The sequence below is a fragment of the Vespa mandarinia genome, chromosome 8 (genome assembly GCF_050613455.1).
Source record: "Vespa mandarinia isolate Hongniang chromosome 8, ASM5061345v1, whole genome shotgun sequence".
Taxonomy (NCBI): domain Eukaryota; kingdom Metazoa; phylum Arthropoda; class Insecta; order Hymenoptera; family Vespidae; genus Vespa; species Vespa mandarinia.
Window position 1 is genome coordinate 8,604,657 of NC_140817.1, and position 25,626 is coordinate 8,630,282.

The 25,626-nt window shown below is 29.1% G+C and overlaps 5 protein-coding genes across 12 annotated transcripts; 4 read left to right on the plus strand and 1 right to left on the minus strand.

The window, feature by feature from the left end:
- Positions 1 to 799: 799 nt before the first annotated feature.
- LOC118451154 (sialin) lies at positions 800 to 13,582 on the minus strand. Of its 8 annotated transcripts, none has more exons than XM_035887410.2 (13): positions 13,330 to 13,582; positions 12,795 to 13,080; positions 6,381 to 6,467; positions 6,056 to 6,114; positions 5,162 to 5,382; positions 4,374 to 4,610; positions 4,219 to 4,303; positions 2,774 to 2,997; positions 2,554 to 2,703; positions 2,339 to 2,471; positions 2,104 to 2,259; positions 1,952 to 2,037; positions 800 to 1,852 (listed from the first exon to the last, which is right to left on the minus strand). In XM_035887410.2, the coding sequence occupies exons 3-13, from the start codon at positions 6,395 to 6,397 to the stop codon at positions 1,628 to 1,630; spliced, it is 1,593 nt and encodes a 530-aa protein (XP_035743303.1). In that variant the 5' UTR covers positions 6,398 to 6,467; positions 12,795 to 13,080; positions 13,330 to 13,582; the 3' UTR covers positions 800 to 1,627. The 8 variants fall into 8 exon arrangements, with proteins under 8 accessions (XP_035743303.1, XP_035743304.1, XP_035743305.1 ...); XM_035887411.2 differs by having other exon boundaries at positions 13,170 to 13,582; XM_035887412.2 differs by having other exon boundaries at positions 12,799 to 13,582.
- Positions 13,583 to 14,358: 776 nt separating this feature from the next.
- LOC118446992 (uncharacterized) lies at positions 14,359 to 19,235 on the plus strand (the record flags this gene model as incomplete). The annotated part of the gene is made up of 14 exons (XM_035878288.2): positions 14,359 to 14,477; positions 14,636 to 14,777; positions 14,857 to 14,962; positions 15,128 to 15,264; positions 15,353 to 15,493; positions 17,033 to 17,109; positions 17,177 to 17,303; positions 17,493 to 17,660; positions 17,727 to 17,935; positions 18,001 to 18,154; positions 18,254 to 18,399; positions 18,470 to 18,668; positions 18,780 to 18,973; positions 19,070 to 19,235. Coding segments are annotated over 14 exons (2,013 nt in total), but the record flags the coding sequence as incomplete, so codon positions are not given.
- Positions 19,236 to 20,565: 1,330 nt separating this feature from the next.
- Positions 20,566 to 21,152, plus strand: LOC118448292 (adenylate cyclase type 10-like). The gene is made up of 3 exons (XM_085658947.1): positions 20,566 to 20,656; positions 20,722 to 20,859; positions 20,926 to 21,152. The coding sequence occupies exons 1-3, from the start codon at positions 20,566 to 20,568 to the stop codon at positions 21,144 to 21,146; spliced, it is 450 nt and encodes a 149-aa protein (XP_085515073.1). The 3' UTR covers positions 21,147 to 21,152.
- Positions 21,153 to 21,879: 727 nt separating this feature from the next.
- LOC118451293 (adenylate cyclase type 10-like) lies at positions 21,880 to 23,272 on the plus strand. Its single transcript, XM_085658872.1, has 6 exons — positions 21,880 to 22,066; positions 22,138 to 22,244; positions 22,440 to 22,564; positions 22,608 to 22,767; positions 22,829 to 22,972; positions 23,045 to 23,272. Exons 1-6 carry the CDS (start codon positions 21,889 to 21,891, stop codon positions 23,270 to 23,272), a joined length of 942 nt encoding a protein of 313 aa, XP_085514998.1. The 5' UTR covers positions 21,880 to 21,888.
- A 55-nt stretch (positions 23,273 to 23,327) lies between these two features.
- Positions 23,328 to 25,607, plus strand: LOC146872857 (uncharacterized). Its single transcript, XM_085658873.1, has 7 exons — positions 23,328 to 23,590; positions 23,681 to 23,952; positions 24,036 to 24,180; positions 24,327 to 24,394; positions 24,463 to 24,691; positions 25,107 to 25,267; positions 25,405 to 25,607. The coding sequence occupies exons 1-7, from the start codon at positions 23,328 to 23,330 to the stop codon at positions 25,605 to 25,607; spliced, it is 1,341 nt and encodes a 446-aa protein (XP_085514999.1).
- The last annotated feature ends 19 nt before the right edge of the window (positions 25,608 to 25,626 follow it).

Here is a 25,626-nt window from a genome sequence, read left to right on the forward strand (position 1 = left end):
AATATCAAAATTATAATATTCTTAAAAGAACACGTAAACAATTTGCGATAACTTGTTAAAACGGAATCGTTTACAACTTACGTTATAAATATGTAAATACAGCAATTATAGAGAGAACGATCTTATTATTTCTTTCTTATTCATTTTAAAAGAATGAAAAGTTTAATTAGTGCATTGAAATTTCTTGAAAATTCGTGGGGGTTTTACCTAAAGATCCAAGAAATTCTCTTATCCCACTAGTTTAACAAATGGATTCGGTCGTGACAAACTCCGACTAGACACTTTTTAAATCAAATATCATAAAGAAGTATACATAGTACTTATATTCTTTGAAAATGTGACGAGGAGTTTACTATGTTAATAAATTAAATGTACCTACAAGAAGGCACTGATTAGTACAGAATATAGTTTCTGTCATTTATGTATATATTCTATTTTGCATTATTTATTCTGTTCGTGTAATCCTACTTTTTGTATCTGAAAATGTTATCAAATTCAGGATATATTTTTTCTTTTTTACAAAGAACTATCAAATATTATACTTGTTTTTACAATTAAATGAAAACGAATAAAATTAAACTTTTACTTTCCATCGTTCCTTTTTTTCTGATTACTGTTCTCTCCCGTCCATTTCTTCCTACTAATCGCCATCTAATATAATAATTATCTGATACTATTTTAAAAAAAGATTTTTAAGTGTAAATAATTCAGCACGCGTGATATCTTTAGGAGATCCATTTGTACATGATATACTAAAGTGTAATATAAGTAATATTTTTATTAAAATAAAAAAAAAATAAAATAAGATTCGATCACAGAGAATGTATAAAAGTAAATTATAACGCAAGATGATAAAATTATTTTTAAAAATATTAAAAATCGCTAATTATTTCACTGAGACTTTTGTGCTTCTTTATCTTCCCCCTAAAAATCAAATTTAACTAATATTTTAAACCTTTTTTTTTTAGTTTCCTGAGATAAAACTACCTCATAAAAATATTCTCTTAGCATTATAATATACAATACCCTGATTTCTATGTAAGTAACCTTTGTTGTAGCATTAATTATAATTCTTATTTACAGACATATGACGATGACATCGAAAATAAGTACTTTCACGTGGAATAACCAATCGAAGAGAGCTTTTCTGCTCAACAACGATTTCGTCTATATAAATATCGATTATATTAGAATTGAAAGGTACTCTGATGTCTGATAATGTAAGGAAAGAAGAAAATTAATGTTTCAAGATCTTCTTAGAACTAGTGCAGAAATGTCATATTAACTTATTAAATTCAAACTTTGTTCCCTATTATATCATATTTAAAAACTATAAATAAAATGTTCTAGTAGTAAAACATATTGTAAAATAAAAATACCAAGATATATCCTAAAAATCTCATATCGGTCATAATTGTCTGCAATGAATGATTTCATACCAAAATTATGTACCGAAGAGATCTACTTATTTTTAAACGAGACGTCAAACAACAAAGAAAAACAGTGCAGAAGATAAGGCGATCGTTTCTTTAATAACTTCGTTCTTTTCTTTTGTTAATGTATATACGTTTGTATATATATATACATATTATTTACATATGTATATGTATATATATATACACACGCATTATGCTTCCTCAGTTATATTGTCTCGATTCGAAACTATCTTTCCGTTTTTACTAGGTGAGTCGTTAAGAGGTTGAGAATCCTCTTGAACGGATTGTGGATACTTTTGATCAGGATAATTCCATGCCTGAATTTCAGCAGTACCAAAGATTTGATACACTATATATGTGCTACAAGCTACACACGTAGTCACTCCGAATACTCTTCTCCAAGCGTCCAAAGCTTGCTGTTGAATAAATTATTCATTACAGAATTATCATAGAATCACAGCAAATGTTAAATAAATGTTAGCTAAATATTAAGCAAATGAATAAAAAATGCTTACGCTTTCTTGAGTGAGCAGACCAGCTGCTATAGGTGACAAAAAACTAGCTGTCATGTGAATAGTTTGTGCGAATGCTAATACAGGACCTACAATAAACAAAAGATTAAAAAGATCAAATCTAATTTTTAAACGTATAAACAATTAAAACTTACCGGCGAAATTTGGCGCGATATCAACGATATTAGCCATTGCACCAGCGTAGGCGGCAGTTATTAGTGTAACAGCTATGAACCAAACAATTGCCACAAGAATTATATTACATCCCAGATATCCGATAAGAAGCACGAGAATTCCAGGAATCACTTGAGCTATAGAGATCAATGAGATATTTAAAAAGAAAAACAATATCATTACTTACAATTATCTACGTAAATGACAATAACTTACATAATGCCGTGAAAACTTTCCGAACATTCGTTAGAGACAAGATCTGTCGATTGACCAAAACATCGGCGACATAACAGAATACTACGGAACTCAGATAACTACAGATAAATGGCAACCCTGATAAAACTCCGTTCTAAAAAAGAAAACATCCTTTCGTGATATGAATTCAAATCCTAAGCAAATTATATAAGCTATTAAAGTTTTCAAAAACATACGGCCTGAATACTAAATCCAAGAACGGTTTTTATATACATCGGACCAGGAATAATAAAAACATAATGAACCCATATTCTTCCAAAGGTCGTAATACCAATCGCCCAAGCTGGCCATGACATAAGAATCGATTTCCATGGTACGGGCATTCCCTTTAAAAGAGATCAAGATATTTGTAAAGTCTTACGTTTTTATCTGTATGAGACAAATATCGAAATTTACCTCGTTTGTTCCTAATACTTGATTGCCAATACTTCCACGTATGTAACGCAGTTCCTGCTGAGAGATCCTTGGATGTGCGGCTGGTGTGTCGAAGGCAAAGAAGTACCAGAAAAGACACCAAGTTATTCCGATGGTACCGGTCGTGTAGAAAACCACTTGCCATCCAAAGTGAGCGATGATGAATCCGCACAACGGATAGGTCAACCCGATCCCAAAGCTGAACCCTGAATATAGATAATCTAGATGTTAGGTGTGGCTCACCCCACGACCAGGAAGGAAGCTGAAACATGAGGCTTGTTGAATGACCTCGGCCGGGGCTAGTTTCACGATTCACACGTGCCGCCGATGATCTCTCCTTGATGGTGGTGAGCATGAATCAACCCTGTAAAGCGATTTAACTAGAGACTTAATACGAAGGGACGAGGGAGTGATGAATGATGAGGCTGTACAGTGGGACAATGAAACTTCTATACCTGAAAACAGTTCGAGCATATAATAGCTCTCCCCGCTAAATGAATAAACACTCGTCTTACACAGAGACCAAAGTCACACAACAAATTAATCAAACGTATATATTTATGTTTAATACTTGTCAATGTTGTTGTATATGCGTTTAATTACTACATAAAGACAAAATTTCTAAAGGAATTTGATAAAAAAAAATCATTCTACATATGAGATATCGTACGTAACGACAATAGATCGATCTATTTTATGACTAAAGTACAATCTCTGTAAAAATCGAACAGTCTAAATGTTAAAAGAAAAAGTAATTTATATTCTCTAAATTTCTGTTCGGTCTGTGGTCTGTCTCTGAGAAAGTTTGAGTGAGAAGGATGATTAGAAATACGTGTCGAACGAATGCAGATTTTAGAAAGACAGAACTGACATGTAAGAGAATGAACGAATAACATTATACAACGTGTGCACGTAGAGCCCGGCTGATTCTACCAGCTGGAAGTATACTCGGCCTTTCTCATGCTGTTGAGTGGTCGCTGTTGAGTATACCCCTCGGTCCGGCGAATGCAACCATCGTGTGGAGCTAAACCAATTAAAAAGATCAATATCAACGATCGTGACTATAGTCACAGAATTATCGTATCTATCTATAACAACAAGACAGCATATGCACATAATATATGTTATAAATTTCTTGATCCGGACTTGAATTTTGACAGTAACTATAGCTTGATGTTGCGAATAGTTTCTCATTCGAACTTCCGTATATTCCACTCTGAAAGAAGTGTACATTAGTATATCACGGTATTATAATCATCAATAGAGATCAATAAGCAACGTGCTATTTTTTCCGCACGTTATATATGATTTGGGAAACATGATAAATCATAATAGTATTATATAGTAATATGGTTCGATACGTATCGAAGTTTCACTGTAACACACAAAAGAACTTGTATTAGCGTGTCGGCCATCTAAACACTTACCTTGAAAGGAAGACATGAAACGAGATCTTTCTACCGGTGGAATCCAATGTCCAACAATGGCATACATAGCCGGCCAAGTTAATCCCTAAACAAATTATTTTATGTTTTCATAAACATATGAAATATTGAAAATTAATTAAAACGATTCGACATACACTAGCGATTCCTTGTATACTTCGGAGAGCTATCATAGCACCGTAATGAATTTCAGCAGCGCTGGGCATAAGTAAACTGCAAATTGCAGTTAAAAGTTGGGACCCACCAAAGACGGTCTTCGTACCAAAATATTGAGTTAAAACGCCACCCACAATTTGTGATAATATGTAACACCAATAGAAGGAGCCAAGAATGGCAGACTGAATGGCTGGACTCCAGTCGAACTCACCCTCTTCCTACAGATAAGAAAAGGTGTACGATCGATAAAACTATTCCTCTTCTCTCAACAAAAAGTTATGGTTATATAAAAAAATTTTTCGATAAGAAAATAAATAATTGAAGTGACACAAACATCTATTAAAAAAGATCTAAACCCTTATCAACATAAACGCAATCTCCTTCGTGCATAAATATTTGTAAATACGAAGCAGAAATAAATAACAAAAAACGTGACCTATCCTATAATGTATTAAACATAATTTTTCAATGAAATGAACGTAAACGAAAGACAAAATGTGAAAGACATTATGTATAATACATTATATTCTTATAAATACGCAATACTAAATTATTATAGCTTATGTAAGTAAAATAAAACAAAACAAATTAAGAAGCAACAACTTATCGCATAATATTACGTTATAAATCGAAATAATTTGTAGACAAAATACAATCGAATTAGATATTACGATAGGAAGGAATCATTTCTATGTAGATTTCAAAGAAAAGCTTGACAGAATTTGTTATACTAAAGATAATAATTGAAAAAATATTATTTATTATATACCTCCGGTCTAATAGAGTTATTATTATTGTTATTATTCTCCATGTGCGACATGTTCGCCGATTTGTAACAATAATGAGACGTCTCGGTGGCCGTGGCATTTGACATTATAGTTGGTTTTGCCATGGCCACCATCGCAAGATTGATATCAGTTCTCATCATAAAGGAAACGAGAAACCCGGAGAAAGAGAGCATATAGAGGACAACTCTTGCTGGCACCATGTCTGAAAAATGAGTACAAATGTAACACGTTATCGGATTGTTAACATTTGTTATTGAAACGATTACGATTGATGATTGAACAATACTTATGTGTTATTCAATTGAGTGCAAACGAAACATCGATCAATCAAGAAAATGACAATAAGTCCGTTCTTTATGAGATATATAAACTAATTTTCCAATGAACACTTTCCTACATCTTTGACAATGTGTATAAGTAAAACGAAATGACTTTGCCATCGAACTATTTATCTTTTAACTAACGATCCAATAATATTTCCGCGAAAAATCGAAATAAAATATTCCTACTATCAAGACAAACTTTCTCATATGTTGCCTAAGCGATGATGGTGTCTCTTTATATTGATGATATCGTAACACGTACAAATCGATACCGACTATTTACACCATTTGATATGCATACACTATACGACGAATAAAAATATTCTTTTGTACAAATTATCAATCATTTGAATAAGAATAATACTAGTAACAATAAGAAAAAATAGTTTGCGTGAAATTACGATTTAATTATGCATACTCTTTGTATTAGAAACAAAAAATAATTATAATAATAGTAATAGTAAAGATAATAATAATAATAATAATTACTTATGGTATGTGAAAAAAAAGAATAAAACAAGAAAAAGAAAAAGATCATAATTATTATCTTACCTCCCAATCTTCGCAGACTATAGGACGATCGTGTTTTATACATGCCGGGATCCTCGTATCTGCGAAACGAATTCACAAATTCGTATTTTTAAATATATATATATATTCATAAAAACTTAAGTATTCGTATAATATTATATGTATTATCACACTCCTACTGTACACCCCTCCCCGGGGCGGGGGTGGGGGGCGATACGACTTAACTATTCATAGTGAGTATATGAAAATACATTTCTATTGCACGAATACTTAAATTGTTTCTTCCCTTCGAAACAATCCCCCTCTACATCGAACTTTGTATAAAATTACGATTATGTATATTTACCTCAGTGAGTCTTCCATTTTTGTGAAGGAGTAAGTACAAATGAAATTTATCTCTTCTTAGTTGAAAAAATGAGGATCTTCTTGGATTCTAAAAAAAACAAAGAAAGAAAAAAAAATTATATAAACAAATAAAATAATTATTTCCCAACGTCTTATCTTTATGTTTCAGATAATTCAGTAATTACTATGAGAAATAAAGAAATCATAAATGATTATTTATTTCCGTTATTTAGACAAATCTAAAACAAACTGTATCATAAAATATAAAAAAATTAAAAAGAAACGTTCAGCTGTGTTTTTACCAAGCTACTGGCGTAACTTGATCCAGGCATAACGATCTATACACATATATGCAATTACGAATCATAGATAAATGCAGAATCCGTTCCTCTTTATATAACTTCCGCCACAATGTTTGAATGTCAACAATATCGTACGCGTTAATCATAAAAGTTTCATTATTAATCATATTTTTTTCATTATAAATAATTAAATATTTTTGCAGGTGGTTTTAAAAAGAAGAAAAAAAATACTTGACTCTTTATATATATAAACAAATAATAAATATTTCTAGTTTTGTTTCATTTGCTAAACGTTAAAAACCACTTTTATCAGTTGTTATCACTTATCGCATAAATCATAAAATATTTTTTGCTATTAAATACGATTAAATGTTTTACACGTTATAACATGAATTATTGGAATACATTATTGATTAAATTATTTTTTTGAACGTCGAATATTATCAATTGATAGATAGATATACTTCGATTTCTCTTTTGAAAAATTTATATTAAAATATAAAGAAAAACAAGAACGATTGATTTATAAAAAACATACGATGCCAACAATGCATTTTATTAATGTCATTGTTATTCACTGACTTTAAAATCAATAAGACAACGTGTATATCCCAGAATTTCATATCGACCTAACGACTCAAGAATTCCAACGAGCTATTCATATCTACGATCCTTAAGTTCCTCAAAGGAAAAGAACGTGGACCTATTCGCGTATCTGACGTTATTTCACTTTAGAAAAAAAAAAAAAAAATAAACAAGTAAAAAAAAAATTTTTTAATTAAAATAAACATGAAAATAAACATGAAAATAAACATGAAAATAAACATGAAAATAAAATAAAGTAACAGTTCAAGGACAAGAAAAATCCTTCAAAATAATTTACCATTAGTTAAATAGTAAATATTGTTTTTTTTTCGTAATTTTCTGTAAAATCAGCATAGTCATGGTAGTACTTTACAAGCGTATTTATGTAAATACTATCGTTAACACCTGTTGCTTTTCTTATGTAACATCAGAAGGTCGATACACCAATATAAAAATTTATTGAAATCAACATGATATTTATGATAATACTAAAAAATTATATATATATAAGTATATTTTTAAATCAAAATATTTAATATTCGATATAAATGAGAAATATATTAACATTCTCTCATTAAACATTACATATTACAAAATAGATATATATTAAATGTTAATTATATGTGCCATCTTTCACAGTTATTTTTAATCAATTATACCTTAAAAATATATAAAAAAAAAAATAAATCAACACAAAATAATCACGATAAACGTCATGAATTTTCTTGAGCCACCTATCAACAATCTGAGCCACGTGTTTGCTTTTCTTATGTAACATCAGAAGGTCGATACACCAATATAAAAATTTATTGAAATCTACATGATATTTATGATAATACTAAAAAATTATATATATATAAGTATATTTTTAAATCAAAATATTTAATATTCGATATAAATGAGAAATATATTAACATTCTCCCATTAAACATATTACAAAATAGATATATATTAAATGTTAATTATATGTGCCATCTTTCACAGTTACTTTTAATCAATTATTCTTTAAAAATATATAAAAAAAAAAATAAATCAACACAAAATAATCACAATGAACGTCACGAATTTTCTTGAACCACCTGTCAACAATCTGAGCCACGTGTTCCAACTGGATCACGAGCTGTTTTTCTTGACAAAATCTATGACATGTTATACACTCGATCAAGCAAAAGATTCGATGCACTCTCGTCGAGTGAACTGAAAGTCGATCGAACACCGGCGAGACGCCTTCTTCTGCCTTTCCCACCCCCACTGCCGCCACCTTCTTATAAGTTGCCGACTGTCTTATAAAAAAGTATAATGAAGGAAAGGGAGAGAGGAAAAGAGAGAAAGAAAGAGAGAAGGGGGAAAGATACAAAAATATAATGACCATGATATCAGATATGTTTAAATTTTCCCGTCTTTCATAACGTGCATTGTTCATCTATATATTTTCCATTCGTTTAACCTTTCAACGTATGTGACGATTATAAAATTACAACAAAATAATTTCTACGTAACTTAACATATAAACATGCGACAATGTAATTTTGTATTAAATTTTATCGAAAAAAATTAAGATAATATTTCCTTGAATATATTCAATAAGTAATATAAAAGATTTTTTTCTTAAAAATTTCTATTAAATTTTTCTATTAAAAATAAAAAAAAAGAAAATTCTATATACATTAAAGGTTTAATAAGAATGATACTACCTATTAGAAATGAACGTTCTATAAAAACAATTTCGTATAATTATGTTTAAGCGAAAAAAGATGGAAAAGAATTAATTTGCTCGATGACTCCTAAAATCCAATCGAATTTTATTCTTTGAAAAAGAAGACTTATCGTCTAAACTAAGACTCGTATCAAAATTATTTAAACTAATAAATTACATAAAACCTTTCATGAATATATCGAGCATTACAATAATACGACAATTTAAATTGCAAAATAAGCAAAATTCTTCTTACTTTTTTAATTCAAATCAAACTACTAGCATACTTCAATGTCTTGTCTTACAAAGAAATATCAAAGAATCGCTTGTGTTTCCTAAGTTCTGTCCTTCGCATTATTGTATGAATAGAATCAAACAATTCTTCCTTGAAAAAATTGAAAAAACAAAAAAAAAAAAAGAAGTTTACCCATATAGAATAGAATTATGTATATAGAAAAAAATTAAAAGTAAGTTAATTAAAATAATAGGGAACCTTTAATATAAAAAAAGAGAGAAAAAAAGAAGTAAAATAATTAATTCAACTAGAAAAATTTATGAATGATTTAGATTCCATAGATTACGATAGATTTTTCAATATTTTTCTAAACGAAGGTTAGAACTACGATACATAAATCATTTGTTACATTATTACTTACCGTTAGGAATTAATAAAAAATACATACTTTAATAATAAACTATTATCGAGAAGAATTCACTTATCGCAAATAATTGTACATTTATCATAATAAAGTTAACATTTCTTTTCCTAATTATCTACTTATACAGATAATTTAATTAGTTTTGAAAAGTAAACTCTATTTTCTAAGAAATGTTACCTATGTTGCATTTTTTTTCTTGCAGAATGCAACGTACACTCCAATAAAAATGCATCCGTTGCAATGATCAGAACTCGTAAGCGAAAAATAGTACTTATTATTCTTTTTCACCGTATAGTCTTACGAAAATTTCAGCAAGCTATCAGTATTAATTTAATCTTGAATTATGTATATATATAATTATATAGATAATAACAATAATAATAATAATATTATATATAATATATAATATATATATGTATGTATATTTATGACTATGTTTTATGGATATCAAATTAATTTCTTATCTAATTCAAAATGTAATTAATTATTAATAGATATAAATAAATATTTATTATTAGTTCGAACTATGAACGTATAAAAACACGATTGTGTTGATTATACATCAATTTAATATTGGTATATTAAATTTTTATAAATTAACATCTTTTTACAATTTTAATGTAAAAATAATTTATAAATCTTAGAAATCATTATTTTATGAAACTTAATATAAATTTTTAATATAATATATAGATATGAATATGTATGCAAAAATAATTTATAGATTAATTTTCAAAACAAATTGTGTTTTTAACTAAACATTCGCAAAAAAGAACTAATTTTTTAAATTTAATTATACTTAATGAAACACACATTCACTAAATCTAGTCTATTGATTGATATTAAAAGGATAATTAAACTAGTTAAATAAGTAAACAAAGTTGATTACACAATCATATTAACATAAATAACTTTATAAAAAATATCCGAAGATTTTTATGGTTCTAAACACCAATAAAAGGATGCAGATATAATTGCGAAAAAAAAGATAATAATAAACTTCTTGGAATAATTGCTAATAATTCCTAAGATTGTGTAAGGAAAATACGTGACACCTAATAATTATGTACTACGTAGTCGATTGAGAAAAGCATTCGTTCACACACTTAATGAATATCAAATTATCGAAGAAAAGTTTTCGTCGACTATTCCCACATATAGCTTTGTTTTCTTTCCTTTCTATCATGAAAATTGCAAATCAAGCATAGGATAATCAGCCAAAATAACGATACGTCGTCTCTAAGGTGTTATGAACAAAACCACGGATACGAAATAAATATTTATTTATTTATTTGTTAATATAAGTACTTCATTGAAATTCATCGACAAAAAAGAAACTAAGATAACCTCGGAAGGAGACGGAAGGAGGAAAGAAGAAAGAAAAAAATAAAAGAAAAAAGAAAAAAAAAAAAGAAGAATGATCGAGGAAAATTTTGAAATAATTACTTTGAAAATAATTCCTGCTCGTTAGCAATATAAACTTGGTTACAGATTAGAACATTAAAGGATAAGAAAAAATAAAGAAGAGAACAAGAACATCATAAAACTTTTATTCGATATATACCTACGATCATCAATGATACACTACGATCATTAATAACGGACGATGACCGTGCGCATTTTCTTACGCGTTTCAATAATTCTTTTTCAGGAAACACATCAATTCTCACAAAGAAAAAACCTTTAACCGTCGACTTTAATTATTCCGTAGTTAAACTTATAAAGATCGTAATCAAAATGATCATGCGACTTGACCAATGGAATCGTACACTGTGAGTCAGCACGAAACTGGACATATGATTGGAAGATATATATATATATATATATATATATATATGTATGTATATATATGTATATATAAATATATATATATGTATATATAAATATGTGTAAAGATAGAGATCCTTTAGGATAAATGTACATAACCTCTTTTTTATGATCACGTGAACGAAGCAATGCAACTTAAAACTGTACTATATGAATAATGTCGTTAAGCTTTACATAACGATACGATAATATGATGAAAAAGAAAAAAAAAACATTTATTTTACGCTACTTTTGTTTTCAAAGAACGAATAAAGGCTCTAAATAAATATTTCTACTCGCTATTACGAAGGAACGCGAAAGGGTTAAATGTAAATACAATCACCACGATTGGTTAGTCATTGATTTAAAGGAAGGTCAATATTTTGCAACAAAAGTTCGTCCAACTGTGGTGAAGTTAGACCGAACGTTCAACATATAGTAAAAATATTTCAGAATAAAAACAGCCAAAGAAAAAACCACTCATTGCGTCATCATAAAATATCTTAAGCTGTCATTGTCGAAAGAGAGAGATAGAGGAGGAGAAAGAGAGAGAGAGAGAGAGAGAGAGAGAGAGAGAGAGAGAGAAAGAGAGAGAGAGAAAAAGAGAGAGAGAGAAAGAGAAAGAGAGAGAGAGAGAGAGAGAGAGAAAGAGAGAGAGAGAGAGAGAGAAAAAGAGACAGAAAGAAAGAAAGATAGAAACTGCTCCGATTCGCTTAGATTCGCGACACGATAAGTGAACAATTAAAGATGGACGACTATAAAGGGCGAGTGCCAACGATTCGATTTCAATTCTAATCTCTACTTTCTATACCGATTGAAACGTCCATTTATTCTACATTGTCTACATGTACACATTTATGAAAATATTTCACTAAAAGAGACATAACGATGAAATGTATTAGCAAGCAAACACGTATGTACTCGCAAAAATGAAGTATAATCCATTGAGTGAGAGAGAGAAAGAGAAAGAGAGAGAGAGAAAATGTGTTATCTAAATACATATTAAAAATAAAATTATATCTTACGATACTAAGAGGGAGCGGTACACAAAAAAGAATAGCTTCTTCCGTTAATGTCGTCATCGACAGTACTAACTATTCACAGGAAACATTATATATCATACATATACACATACGTATATACATACATACATATGCAAATTGTATACCTAATTGAACATTCACTAAGCTTTGCGAAATAAACGTTGCTCGTTTCCATAGACACGAGTATATATATGTATATAAGTAGTAACCGTTCAGTAAATAGAATAGCTCAGGCACTGTGGGTATATATCCCAGAATAAAGAAAATGTTAATAAAGAAAACTTTGAAGAAAGAAATAATAATATCAAAACAAATGAAACTTACTCACTTTCGAAGAGTTCCAGCGTTGGACCGAGACCTCTGACAGTATGTTCGACCTCTTCCGCGACGACATTTTCGTCCGTTTCGTCCGTTCACGATTGGTATTTGCGTGGCAAGAAGAGAGCGGAGGGGGCACACGTGTGTACGCTCGCTCGCACGCGGGACACGACTCCTGTGCCGGTTCCCCCACTACTCCGCGCGCCCTTCTCACCTTCGATCGTGAGTGAGACTGCGTGATGGCGCTACGATCGCACCTCAGGATCGTATAGCGACGAGGCAAGGCCTCGAACTAAACAAATTTTTATATTCTTAATTTCTATAATTTCCGTAACACGATTTCAAGGTCACAGCTGTCCAATTGTGATATTAAATACGCACTTCAATGCTTTTTGATTGATCTAATCTCGCATACACGTGGCACGTTTGCACAAAAGAAAGGTTTTTTAAGATAACATGCGCTGAATCGATTAAAAGCAGAGAAAGGCGTAAACATAAATGCTTGGTCGAATTATACTGATTTTATGTTTATGCGAAATACCATAAATAGTAATCTATCATGTGATTACGTATCAGCCCGAATATTCTTTTTCACTTGATTTCTTCCTTATCCACTCTTGACTATACTATCTTTCACTACTTTATGTCTTATGTTTGAGCAAACACGATTGTTTCTCTTTCAACAAAAATGATACGATAAGCACATATGAAAAAGCCAACATAAGAAACGTGTTTATGATTAACGAAATACAATGCGGAGATTTCGCCGTAATCGATCGTAAGATACTGCGTCATCTCGTAATTTAAACAGGAACGTACCTAAGATTTGTCGTACCCTCTCACTTACACATTTCAAAAAAATATAGAGCTATAGACCAATGATTCTCAACTTTATGTCCACATTGATATACAAGATTTTATTAAATGGTTGAAAAACTCTAATAAAAGATGCAGCAATGAATTAATTTTTTATTTATTAACCTAGAAATACATTCAGCTTTATTTATCTTGTAAAAGTAACCTCCCTTAGAGATCCTCATCAATTATTAATTTATTTTTAGCTCAATATCGATAATACATTGCCTGACACATAACCTTCCAATAAACTTTCATAAGTATTGTCGTCATTTCTTGGAAAATAATTCTTGATGCGTGTTAATGAAATAAAAGAATTTCTTCATGTGTAACACCTATATAAATATTGTATGTTTCATATATCTCTACAGTTATACCGTATATAGGTCAAAGTCAATCAGATATGTACGAATATGTATATATATGCTGTATATATATATACTGTGTACTTTTATTTTACGTAATATAATCATATAAAATATACATAAAAGATTCGAAATTCAATGTATTAGTTGTATTTAAAATATAAATAGAATGGAAGTTGCTATTTCTAATGTACTAATAAATAGTAAAACGATCATGATTCTATATACATACATATATATATCGATCGCAGATTGTTATTGAGTTTTATGGATCCATTTTACCCTCTTCATCTATACTATTTCAAATATTACTGCCGACATACGTTATTTTTGGATAACCTTAAAAAATTTTTGATGTAAATGTTATCGAATTCATTAACAAGATTCTACGCAGAATGAATCAATCAGACCCAATAGGAAATTCAGAAAAGAAATATCAATTCGTTTCTTCGCGTAACAGCAAACACAAGTATTGTTTTTTTATTTTTTAATTTTTTTCATATAGACTATATAGTAAATATTTTGATAAAAAAGGGAGAAAAAATGATTTTCCGAGTTGTATCCTTTGTTATAAAACATTTTCATTATAAGCAAAATACAATATCTATTAACATCTCATTTCTTTAGATTAAAAAAAGTATTATCTAACTCTTCTTACATATTGAGTGCTACTGACAATGAAAGATTAGATAATGAAAATATCAATAAATCGCAGAGAACAAAAATCGTTTCTAATCCTGGTACATCATCGGCAGATACGAATAAAACGGTTCAAATTATAATCTTATCTCAAGATAATATACATATATACTTCGATAATACAATTAAAAAATTTCAAACTTTTGTAGAATACAGGGACAAGTTTTAGCGGTAGAAGATTATGGGTGAATAACAGTAAAATTCTTGAAAGATCCTCGAATGTTCCCATACATGTAAATAACACTATTGAAGAAGGTACCATACGAATTATCATAAAATTAAAAAAAAAGGAAATAAAAATAATAAAAAAAAAAAAAATTAAAAAGATCTGTTCTTTCCTAACAAATTATGTTTTTAAATAATTACGAATTAAATTAACAAAGAAATTAGAAAAAGATTTCAACGTTCGTTGATTTGTAGAAAGCGAATTCATAAGTATAGTGACGAAACAATTGTACCTGGCCGAATCACAGATGCACAAGATGCAGAATCTTCTATCTAAGGCGGAGGAAAGATTGCATGACAAAGATCAGGAAATCGAAAGATTTAAACGGAAGGTTCTTTAGCCGTGCTTTAGCCGTCTTTGTAAGAATAAATACAGATCTTACGGTGGGATAATGTTCCACGTCACATAATTTGGCTCAGGTGAAGGACTTGGAGATCAAATGCAAAAATCAAGAAACCCTTACGAAGAAGGAACACCAACAACGAAATAATCAAATTGACAATTCGGAGTACCTTTACAAACGATGTCTTATACTCGAGCATAAAATCTTTGAGATGGAGGTTTGATCTAATTTACTTTTCTTTTTCTTTCTTTTTATAAATGGAATGGATAAAAGAACAATTATTTCAAATCGGATAATTTTTTTCTCGCCATTTCTTTATCTTTCTTTATACTTTCTTTATACTTGCTTAAAAAAGAATGATTTTGTTATAAAATCTATCGATAGAAAACTTTGAAGATCATTTTCTTCTCTCAAGTATTCTATGTATAACATAAATTATTTTAAATCAACTTAAACTCTCAGAATACTTGATTTGAATTAAAAATGTTATTGATATATGATATAATGATTTTAGATAACATGCAAATAAGTTCTTTACCTACTATAGCAATTGCGACACATTAGCTAATTTATATATCTAGTCTAATATACAGGGTGTTCCACGGAACTGAGCCGAGTTATATCTTTGAAAAGATTGGAGATCAAGAAAAATGTTATAGGATAAAATTAAATAGTATTAAACGCTACATAATCCTTTGAAATTTTCAAGCATTTTTGTGCATTGGTGCAGTTACAAGCTGCAATTGTACTTTTTTTTAATTGAAACTCTAATTTTGAATACATTAATCGATGCAGTTTTTCAGCATCTACAAAACATGTTAATAATATTATGTCTCAAAATTGTTATTTTAGATGTTATTTTAATTTCAAACATGCTGAATTATTTCAATGTTTCAATACGTTTAGAAGAACGCGTGAAAGAGAAGAGAGAGAGAGAGAATATTAAATATTATCTCGAGTTGAGCCCTTAAGGGACCAAGAGAGATATAATCCTATGGGGCTATTATGATTTTACATCTCTTTTTTAATTTTCCTTTTTTTTTTAAAAAAATATTTTCTAACAAAATTTTCTTTTTTCTTCTCAATAAAATTGTCACAAACATCAAACTATAATAAGTCATACATAGTCATACATAGTATTTCTTTTTTGTTTATTTAAACGTGCAAGTTATTATTAGAAAAATTTTATGAATCTCGTATAGACAAAAAAACCATGAAACGGATGACCAACAAAAACAAAAAATAAAAAAATAAAAAAATAAAAAAATAAAAAAATAAAAAAATAAAAAAGCCATTCGTAAAATTACAAAGTCGCGTGAGAATCAGCTCGAAAAGTAAAAGAAAAAGAAAGAGAACAAAGTGCGTGACAGAGTACATCTAAATGTGTTGAAACATTGAAATAATTTAGCATGTTTGAAATTAAAATAATACATAAATTAACAATTTTAAGATATAATATTATTAACATGTTTTATAGAGGCTAAAAACTGCATCAATTAATGTATTCAAAGTTAAAGTTTCTATTAAAAAAAAAATTGCAATTGCACCATGCAACTTTACCGATGCACAAAAATGCGTGAAAGTTTCATAGAATTATGTAGCGTTTAATACTATTTAATTTTGTCCTATGACATTTTTCTCGATCTCCAATCTTTTCAAAGATGTACCTTAATCTAGTTCCGTGGGATATCCTGTATATGTATATTTGTGTATGTGTGTATATGTATATTACAAAAAGATCGGGTTTACTACATAGAAATTCTTAGCCGATTACGGATTGATCTGGGTCGGAGATAATGGCACCTCAACATTAAATACAGAATACGCCATTAAGTAAGTCTATTAATAAATGAATCTTTTAAGACGCAAATAATCAGTTGAATTGATTAGTAACTGTCAGTTTCAGTAATTTTATTGAGTCTTGTTACGAACAACTTATCGCAAACATCGATCGGTTAAACATAGCCGCAGGAAAGGGAGAGGTCCACGTGCATCATAACGAAAAAGGTAGTGGAGCAAGTTTCAAGGTAACTACATCGTTGTTTCGCCGTTCTAATTTTAATCCCAACTCTTTCTAATTTATATTATTCTTTTTAATCGATAATAGAAAAAAAAAGAAAAGAACTTTGTTTTTATTTCTAACCCAAAAGAAAAATTTATTGATCAAAATGAACATAAAACTAGTTTTTCTCTTATTAAGTTCATTTTTTTTCAAGACACTGCCTTGTATATCCTTAAAATTTTACAAGAATGGAATGATAGTTCAAGATAGTCCTTTGCGTCTTTACAATGATCCAAGAACAACTTCCTTCATACGTGATATCCTCGATGGTTATTTCCCATCTGAATTACAAGAAGCCTATCCAAATGGAGTGCCTTTCAAAGTAAAAAATGATTATAACGAATATTCCGATTAGACTTCATCATAATTTTTATATTCCTTTATTTAGGTTGAAGATCATAGATCGGAAGTATACACAAACGATGTTAATGTTTTTCCTGGTCAGGGTCATCGATTAGGAAAGCAAACATCTAAAGACGGATCATCGTCGATTCGTCTTCGTAATTCGAAGATTTTGTCAAATTCTTCTCGTCAATGCAGTCCAAGAATAAAAGAGAATCCTTGCAACATTGAGTTTACTTCGTCTTTCGCTGCAAGGTTTTACAATTACGTTTGTAAATAATAAGTCGTTGTAATGAATAATAATCAATGTTTGTTTATAGATCACTGAAATCAAAAAATTCTTCAGATTCACAATCTATCGATATTCTTTCCTTAAGATCTCAAATTTTAGCCTCACACAATAACGTCTGTTCGGATTCTCATCTTCAATCTCACATTAATGCTGAGTTAGTTTTGAGCAGTCGTAAAGAGAAAGTAAGAAACAATAATCAATTTCTAATCCTTTGTCCTAATTTTTGCCTTTTATCTTGTTCTATCCTAGCCTTGATTCTAATTCTTATACTTTTTCTACAGCGAGATCTTGCTACAAAGAATATCGAGTATGATCTATTGGTAAGAGAAAGGAATTCTAAACTCAGAAATGTTTCAAGATTTCCAAGTAGCGGACGAAGTTATCAACATTATTGTAACGATAGATTATCGTCAAAGTTATCACCAATGTAAAGACCTTCCTACATTGAATTACTCGTTATTAATAAAACAGAAAATAAGTTACATGATATTTTGTAGTCGTTTAGAGAAGATCAACGATCGATCGCGAGCTCGATCAAGATCGGCAAGTATATCAAATCGTCGACTTAGCAGATCGAATGTTTCTAAATCAAAATCATTATCCGAAGACGAAGGTAAAATTTCTGGTAAACCTTCGGTAGAATCACCGAGAAATCCTCGAATTTCTAAATCAGCGACACATGCTAGCAAACCAGCTGTAAGATAATAAATTCTAAAATTGTTTTATGAGTAATTAGATCGTATCATCTTAGATATTAGTATGAAATCGATGTTAATGAGACGTATTAGTACCAAATCGATGTTTCAGCCTCCTATCTTACATCAAATCAACGAGCCCAGTGGAAAGTCCGGAGAGCTTCGTTTGAAGGTGAGGTCATTAAATGGCGGCACTATTTATCTCGTTCACTTATCTGCAGACGATTTCATCGCTAAACTTTACGAACTATTGAATGAGGCTTTACCTGCAACTTGGCACAAAGGATACAAGATTCTCGTTAGTGGGTAAGATATATTTTCTATTAGGATGCCTTACTTTTTTTTCAACTTTCGAATTAAATATCCTTTGAATGTTTTATTTCTTTTTACTTTTCTTAATAGATATTCGCCAAAACGATTAGAAGAATTAGGATCGTCCTTGAGAGAAAGTGGTATTACACGGGATAGCGTGCTTCATTTGGTAAAAGATGGATGAAAATCATTTAATTCACTTAATTAACATCCTTGATTAATACCATTGTATGACAAGTTAATATTATTTTTTAAGGAAAACAGGTAAAATATCTATTTCATTCATCGAATTTGTTAATCGATTGACATTTTATATAAGTGATTAAATAAAAGCATTAAAAAAGAGAAAAAAGAATGTACTGTCAAAATACAGCAATTGTCGTTTATTCCGTATTATATCGAAATGAGAAAAGAAAATAAGCTCAATATTTTTAATCTCGACTATGTTACATCTACTCGTAATATTCTTCCTTAGATCGATAAAACAATTAATCAATTCTTCAAAGTATTTCTTTTGTAGTTTATATCCGAAATTAGCTTTAAATGTCGTTCTAAACGTCTTTATAAAATACCTAAATACGAATGTCTATCAGGTCAATAATCGTTCCAAGAGGCAACAAGTGAAAGGCGTTCTGTTATGAAAATGAAGATTGTGCATCATCCCTAGTTTTATGATGGTTTGCTTCAATAATGAGTACCAATTTTGATGAACAAATTCTCATTTTAAAGATCATTTCAGTTAAAGCAAGGTTTTTTTATTTTTTTAAAAAGCATTATTTTCTTTGAAAAATTATATGAAAAAATGTTTCTTCGTCGATGATTTGCACTGGCCAAGAGAATAGAGTACTAATATTCGATCTAAACAATCAATATACTAGAACGAACAGCCATCTGATGAGAGAAAACTTTGTCTCTGTTGATATTACAGAAATTAACTTGACCATTATGTTATCATGGACCGATAAAGTGGACTACTACCCAAAATATAAGATATCGCAATATATACAACATGAAGTTTAATTATTAAGAAATTTATTTGTATTTTCGTATAAATAATTTACATAAATTAATAAATAATTTACATAAAAATGGAGAAATATTTATCTCCGCGTAATTATTTATTACCTTTATGGACTCCAGAATCAAGTGATCCAATAGATGAAAGACGAATTTCTTTAAAAAATGTTAGTTTATAATTATATGAAAATAGAGAAAAAAATTGGATGATTTAAAAATATTATTTATTATTTCAGATTTTACATAATCAACAAACAAGTAAATTCACTCGTCTCATGGCAACTTTTGTACCAAATGAGGTCATCCTAGCCAAAGATCTAACTAATAAGATTATGGATCAATTTAATGTGATTTTACTATTTCTTGATATTACAGGTTAATTTTAGCATCCTCTAATTGTGTGTGTGTGTATAAAATTATCAAATTATGTGTGTGTGTATGTGTATATGTATGTATATATGTATATATATAATTATTATAAAAAATAATTCATACGCATACATTTTTCCTTTTCTCTATCAGATTTAACAAATCTTTACAATAGATATAGAAATGCCGAGAAAGGTGGAATGTATGCTTTTACCATTTTGTTAAATAAATATTTAAACATTATAGTCGATGAAATATATTCGGCAGACGGAGACATTTTCAAATTTTCGCGTATGTATGCATTATATATAAATACTCATCCTAAGACCAACAAGTAATAGATTAGAATTAATCAGAGAACACGATATTATCTTTATGGAGGATTCATCAAGGTGAATTAATATTAAATATTATGCCGAAAGTGATAAGCTGTGCTTTCAATCTAAAAAATGCACTAATAGCCGTCGAAAAAGATGAAGAAGTTATGTCGAAAAGTAAATATTAATACTTATCCCATTTCCACTTGGCATCAAAAATCTTTTTTATGTTTCTCTAAACAGCAAACATAATTATTTCGGCTGGAAACATAATATTTAGTATCATCGGAAACGAACTATCACGACATTACATTATCGCGGGTCAACCGGTTTTAGATTTTAAAAAAGCAAAGAATGTTTGTCTACCTGGTGATCTAGTTTTGTCTATGAACGCCTGGAAGCACTGTACACCTTTCAAATACGAATATGTGATCAAAGATGCGTATAATATAAAAGTTTGTTAAAATATTTTTCAACCAATATACTATTTATTCAAGACGATCATTTATTTCAATTTCTTGCAGATAATTAAAATACTAGAAAATAGTACAAAAATAGAAAGGCATAAGACTACGATTAGACCGTTAATCTCGAATAATTCCGGTCAACGGGATCCTACAATTTTGCAAAAATTAACTGAGTTGTTAGTTAAAACAACTCTGATCTCAACAGAAGACGAAAATAATAGTTCCAATGATGATTTAAACAAGAAGATATTTTCAAGTACATCATGATTAAACAAATTATTGTAAATCGATTATAAAAAATAATTATTAAACACATTGATATAATTTCTAATTTTCTTTCTAGCACAAAGTTATGTGGAAGAAGCAGTAAAACGAAATATTGGAGTTCAACTAAAAGTTTATCTAATAAATACAGTTGCTGAGCAAGTAAAACTCTATGAATTTGAACTAAATCAAACAAATTTTACATACTCGTTGTCTTAATTGCAACAGATCATACATGACCTACCGGTGGAATACCTAATGGATACAAGACGAATAACAATGATTTGTATAGATATTGTACCCTCTAATTGCACAACCTTAGAACTTGTTTATTTGGTGGATGAGTGTTATTTACTTCTACATAGGTAATTTCATCTAGGTTTGTGTGAAGTGTCTTTAAATACTACGGAATATAACGGCATACTAATTTTACAGTATAATTGATTCATACTTGGGATGTATATACTTAGTAAATATGTATGAAAACAATATTTTATTTTCGATTGTTTTTGGATTAGAAGAATCGATCAGAGTTGTTAATGACAATAATAATGGAAAAATGGTGCAAAATGCAATAATATGCGCATTTAAAATATTACAGGCTCTTAAAAATAAATGGCGTACACATGTTGTATCGATTGGTATATCCACAGGTGTGATCTATTAAATATGCTATTTTTTTTTATTTTTTTTTAAATCATTTAATTTTTGTGTTTATACCAAGGGATGGCTTATTGTGGAGTTGTTGGGCACAACTTGAGAAAAGATTATATGATCATCGGTGTCCCAGTGATCAAAGCTAGGGGAATGATGGAAATTTCACATGATAAGGTTATTTATATATATATAATATTTATAATTTATATATTATATATAATTTTTTATATTTATATATTATATATTATTTATATATTATATATAATATATATATATATATATATATATATATATTAATTGATTGTTTTCTTTTCAATATCTTTCTTCTTCGCTTAAGATAGATTTTTTATAAATATTAACTAATTAAAGATATTTTGCGACTACGATACCATAATGCACAGTAATTTAAGCAGAACTGCATTCAAGTCGAATGGTGTGCAGAAATTAAAAAGAAACAGAAAGTGTCACATTTACGAGTTTCTTGGAATACCTTTGTAAGTAATATTTTTATTATAATCTTAAATTTATGTTCTATAGATTATGGGTGTCTTATAGTATACAGCTAACACCGATTAACACTTCGAACTTGAATTATCGTTATCCTATTTTGGGTCGTTCTCAAGAACTGGAAATTTTCAATGACATTTTAGATAATATTGGAGTCATGGATAGAAATTATTCTGGAATATTGATAACGGTTTGAAATTTAATACAATAAAATTTTAGAGATTTTTGTTAATTTTGGTTAACATTTTTAGGGTAATGAAAGATCTGGTAAATCTAGATTGCTCGATGCTTATGTCACCATTGCTAAAAATAGACAAATAAATGTTGTCCAACTTCCTCTGCATCATTCTTATTCAGAAAAAGAATATACAGTGATTTATTATATTATTTTACTGGCAAGTAATTATAAATTATATTATTTGACGATGCATTATTAATTATTATGTTAAGTCGATCTTATATTTTAGATACTCGATGCAGAAGATTGCAAGTCTATTAAAGATCGCGAAAGAGTATTAAAAAAGAAATTGGGTTCGTCTCTCTCCTCAAATGAATTTTGTTACTTAAATACATTAATGAAAGTTTCTTTTCCTCTTTCGGATGAGTATTGTGCGGCTAATAATTCGCAACGTCATATAAAAATGACAGAAATTTTCAGCATTATTTTAAATCAAGTGTGTGATAGTTATAATTAAATAAATTTTAATGAAATTTTTCATATAAAACTTTTGTACGCTACAGAGTGATAAAATGTGTATATTTTTGGACGATTTTCATTATACTGATTCGATGTCCTGGCATTTTGTGTCATTAGCTTTGGAAAATATTAACGTAGTAACAGTAATAACTACTCTAAATCCACCTTTTGATATCGAAAACTTCGACGTAGAGGAAAATTTTTTTGAAGATGGAAGATTAATAAAAATTACTTTAGACGGACTAGATAATCAATTGTTAACTGGGTTTGCCTGTCAATTTCTTAATGTTGTCGCAATACCTAAATCTTTGGACGCGTAAGTCGTTTATAAAATGTTCAAGTGAATATAATGATATTATATTGATATCAATCTATTGATAATTAATAGTACATATCTTTTAAACAGGATTATAAAAAAATATAGTCAAAACGATATAGGCTGGTGTGAAACATATTTGAGTTTGACTTTGCAAAGTAATGGACTTGATTTTTTAACTATGACTAGCACTGAATTAAAACAATATAATCTTATTTTCCCGGAATCTTATATGATAAGAAAAGTGCCGTCTGATTTGTTCCCGGAAGACGTGATCCCTTCTTCTAAAACAAATCTTTTTCCTATTTGTATAACTAATGAAAAATATATTGGTTTTGCTGATGCCACTTTGAATTATAGTGGTAACTATTATAATATCTGAGTGTTAATGAATTTGATGCGTATTAAAAAAAAATATGTGTGTAATATGATTATATCATTTTAGGTTTGAAAAGGATGATTTATGAAAGGATGAATTTATATCAGAAAGAATTTATCAAATGTGCTGCGGCAATCGGTCAACTTTTTGTACGGACGATCGTTCAAACTCTTATAATAAATTCAACGGCAAAGCATACAGCTGAAAGCAAGTAAATTATGTTGTTCGATGATTATATTATTTTGTAAAATTATTTATTTTTTATTTTACAGTCGTGTCTGAACTAATTCGAATACGAGTAGTGGAATGTGCTTCTATACAAAGACATCTATTTTATACCGATAATTATTTCTATAGTTTACTTATAAGAAGAAAAACATTCTCTAATATGCATCATTTGGTACAATGTAATTGCCCGGTCTCTCGTGAGTTATACACTATTAAACGTTTCACCTAAATTGTGTAAAAATCAAATCTGTTTTGATCTTTAAAGACAACTTTGGGATATCAGAATTACCTACTTATTCTAATTGCAAGATATTGGAATTTAAGATTCTTTCGTTTCATAAAATGTTGTACAATATGTTGCAAAGGAGTACAAAAAATGACTACTGGTACAAAGCTTGTAAGATATACAGACGAGAAACTCATAAATGTGAAGGATGTGGTGGCGGTTCCTTTTCAAAAACATTCTTTAGAAACTTATCGGAAGAGGTGAAGGAGTATACTTTATGTTATCCCTCTTATATTTTATTTTATTATTACTTTTTTTCATGCAACTTCTTTATTCTTAAGAATTTCTTTCACGATTCATTTCATTTTCTACTGTAAAGCTCCTTCCTCTATTTTTTGCCAAGTTTGTCGTATTATTATTGCAGATCATAACTACCGATGTATTTAGAGAACCAAAACGAAATATTCTTAAAACTGATATTCAACAATTTTTGGAGTCTATTTCTAAAATATCTGTATTGTCATTCTCTGAGTATGGTGAAGAAGAGGAACAATTAGAAGGTCACATTTCGCTTTATACATATTCATTTTTGTCATATCTTTCATCGAAATTATATCTCATATTATAAATTTTTCATCAGACGTTATAAATGTATCAAATCATATCCTATATGATAAATTCAGATTAAAATTTTTAAGACGATCGTTTGTTACACCCGAAAGAATAACCGATCCTTCTCATATTTTTTTAAAAGAATTCAATTCTATCGACTATAGAAGTTGTTATTGTTACGACAAAATTAATTGTATATATTGGCAATTGAGTCAATATGTCGAGAAAATAGGTAATTTTTTATTCATTTGATCCTAGTATATTAAGAATATACTTCATTTTTTATCATATTTTATATTATTATTATTTTTTATATTATTTTATACTAGCAAGAATATAATTTTTTTGATCGAATATATTTTTTTATAGGTTCAGATGAACATATATTAGAATTTTTAATTGAATATAGCATAGGATTAATTTACATTGCAGAGCCATTGTTTGCTTTAAAAATTCTTGAAATTGCCAAACAGAGACACGAGAAATTAGAAAAGAAATGTCAGCAAATAGGAATATATAATGAACATTCGATCGTTAATAAAGGAATAATTTTGATGTTGATGGGTATGTAGCTAATTTTGTTCTAATTAT

Excerpts from the sequence above, each read along its gene's own strand:
- LOC118451154 (XM_035887410.2), bottom strand. Across the intron at positions 2,704-2,773 it reads AAGTATTAGGAACAAACGAG|GGAATGCCCGTACCATGGAA; the intron begins GTAAATTTCGAT and ends TCTCTTTTAAAG. Across the intron at positions 2,260-2,338 it reads GAAAGTTTTCACGGCATTAT|CTCAAGTGATTCCTGGAATT; the intron begins GTAAGTTATTGT and ends TGATCTCTATAG.
- LOC118448292 (XM_085658947.1), top strand. The coding sequence starts at position 20,566 with ATGTATGCTTTTACCATTTTGTTAAATAAATATTTAAACATTATAGTC. Across the intron at positions 20,657-20,721 it reads AGACATTTTCAAATTTTCGC|AGAACACGATATTATCTTTA; the intron begins GTATGTATGCAT and ends AGAATTAATCAG. Across the intron at positions 20,860-20,925 it reads TGAAGAAGTTATGTCGAAAA|CAAACATAATTATTTCGGCT; the intron begins GTAAATATTAAT and ends TTCTCTAAACAG.
- LOC118451293 (XM_085658872.1), top strand. The coding sequence starts at position 21,889 with ATGTATGAAAACAATATTTTATTTTCGATTGTTTTTGGATTAGAAGAA. Across the intron at positions 22,565-22,607 it reads GAGTTTCTTGGAATACCTTT|ATTATGGGTGTCTTATAGTA; the intron begins GTAAGTAATATT and ends TATGTTCTATAG. Across the intron at positions 22,768-22,828 it reads ATTCTGGAATATTGATAACG|GGTAATGAAAGATCTGGTAA; the intron begins GTTTGAAATTTA and ends TAACATTTTTAG.
- LOC146872857 (XM_085658873.1), top strand. The coding sequence starts at position 23,328 with ATGTGTATATTTTTGGACGATTTTCATTATACTGATTCGATGTCCTGG. Across the intron at positions 24,395-24,462 it reads ATGTAATTGCCCGGTCTCTC|ACAACTTTGGGATATCAGAA; the intron begins GTGAGTTATACA and ends TGATCTTTAAAG. Across the intron at positions 24,692-25,106 it reads TTATCGGAAGAGGTGAAGGA|ATTAAAATTTTTAAGACGAT; the intron begins GTATACTTTATG and ends TGATAAATTCAG.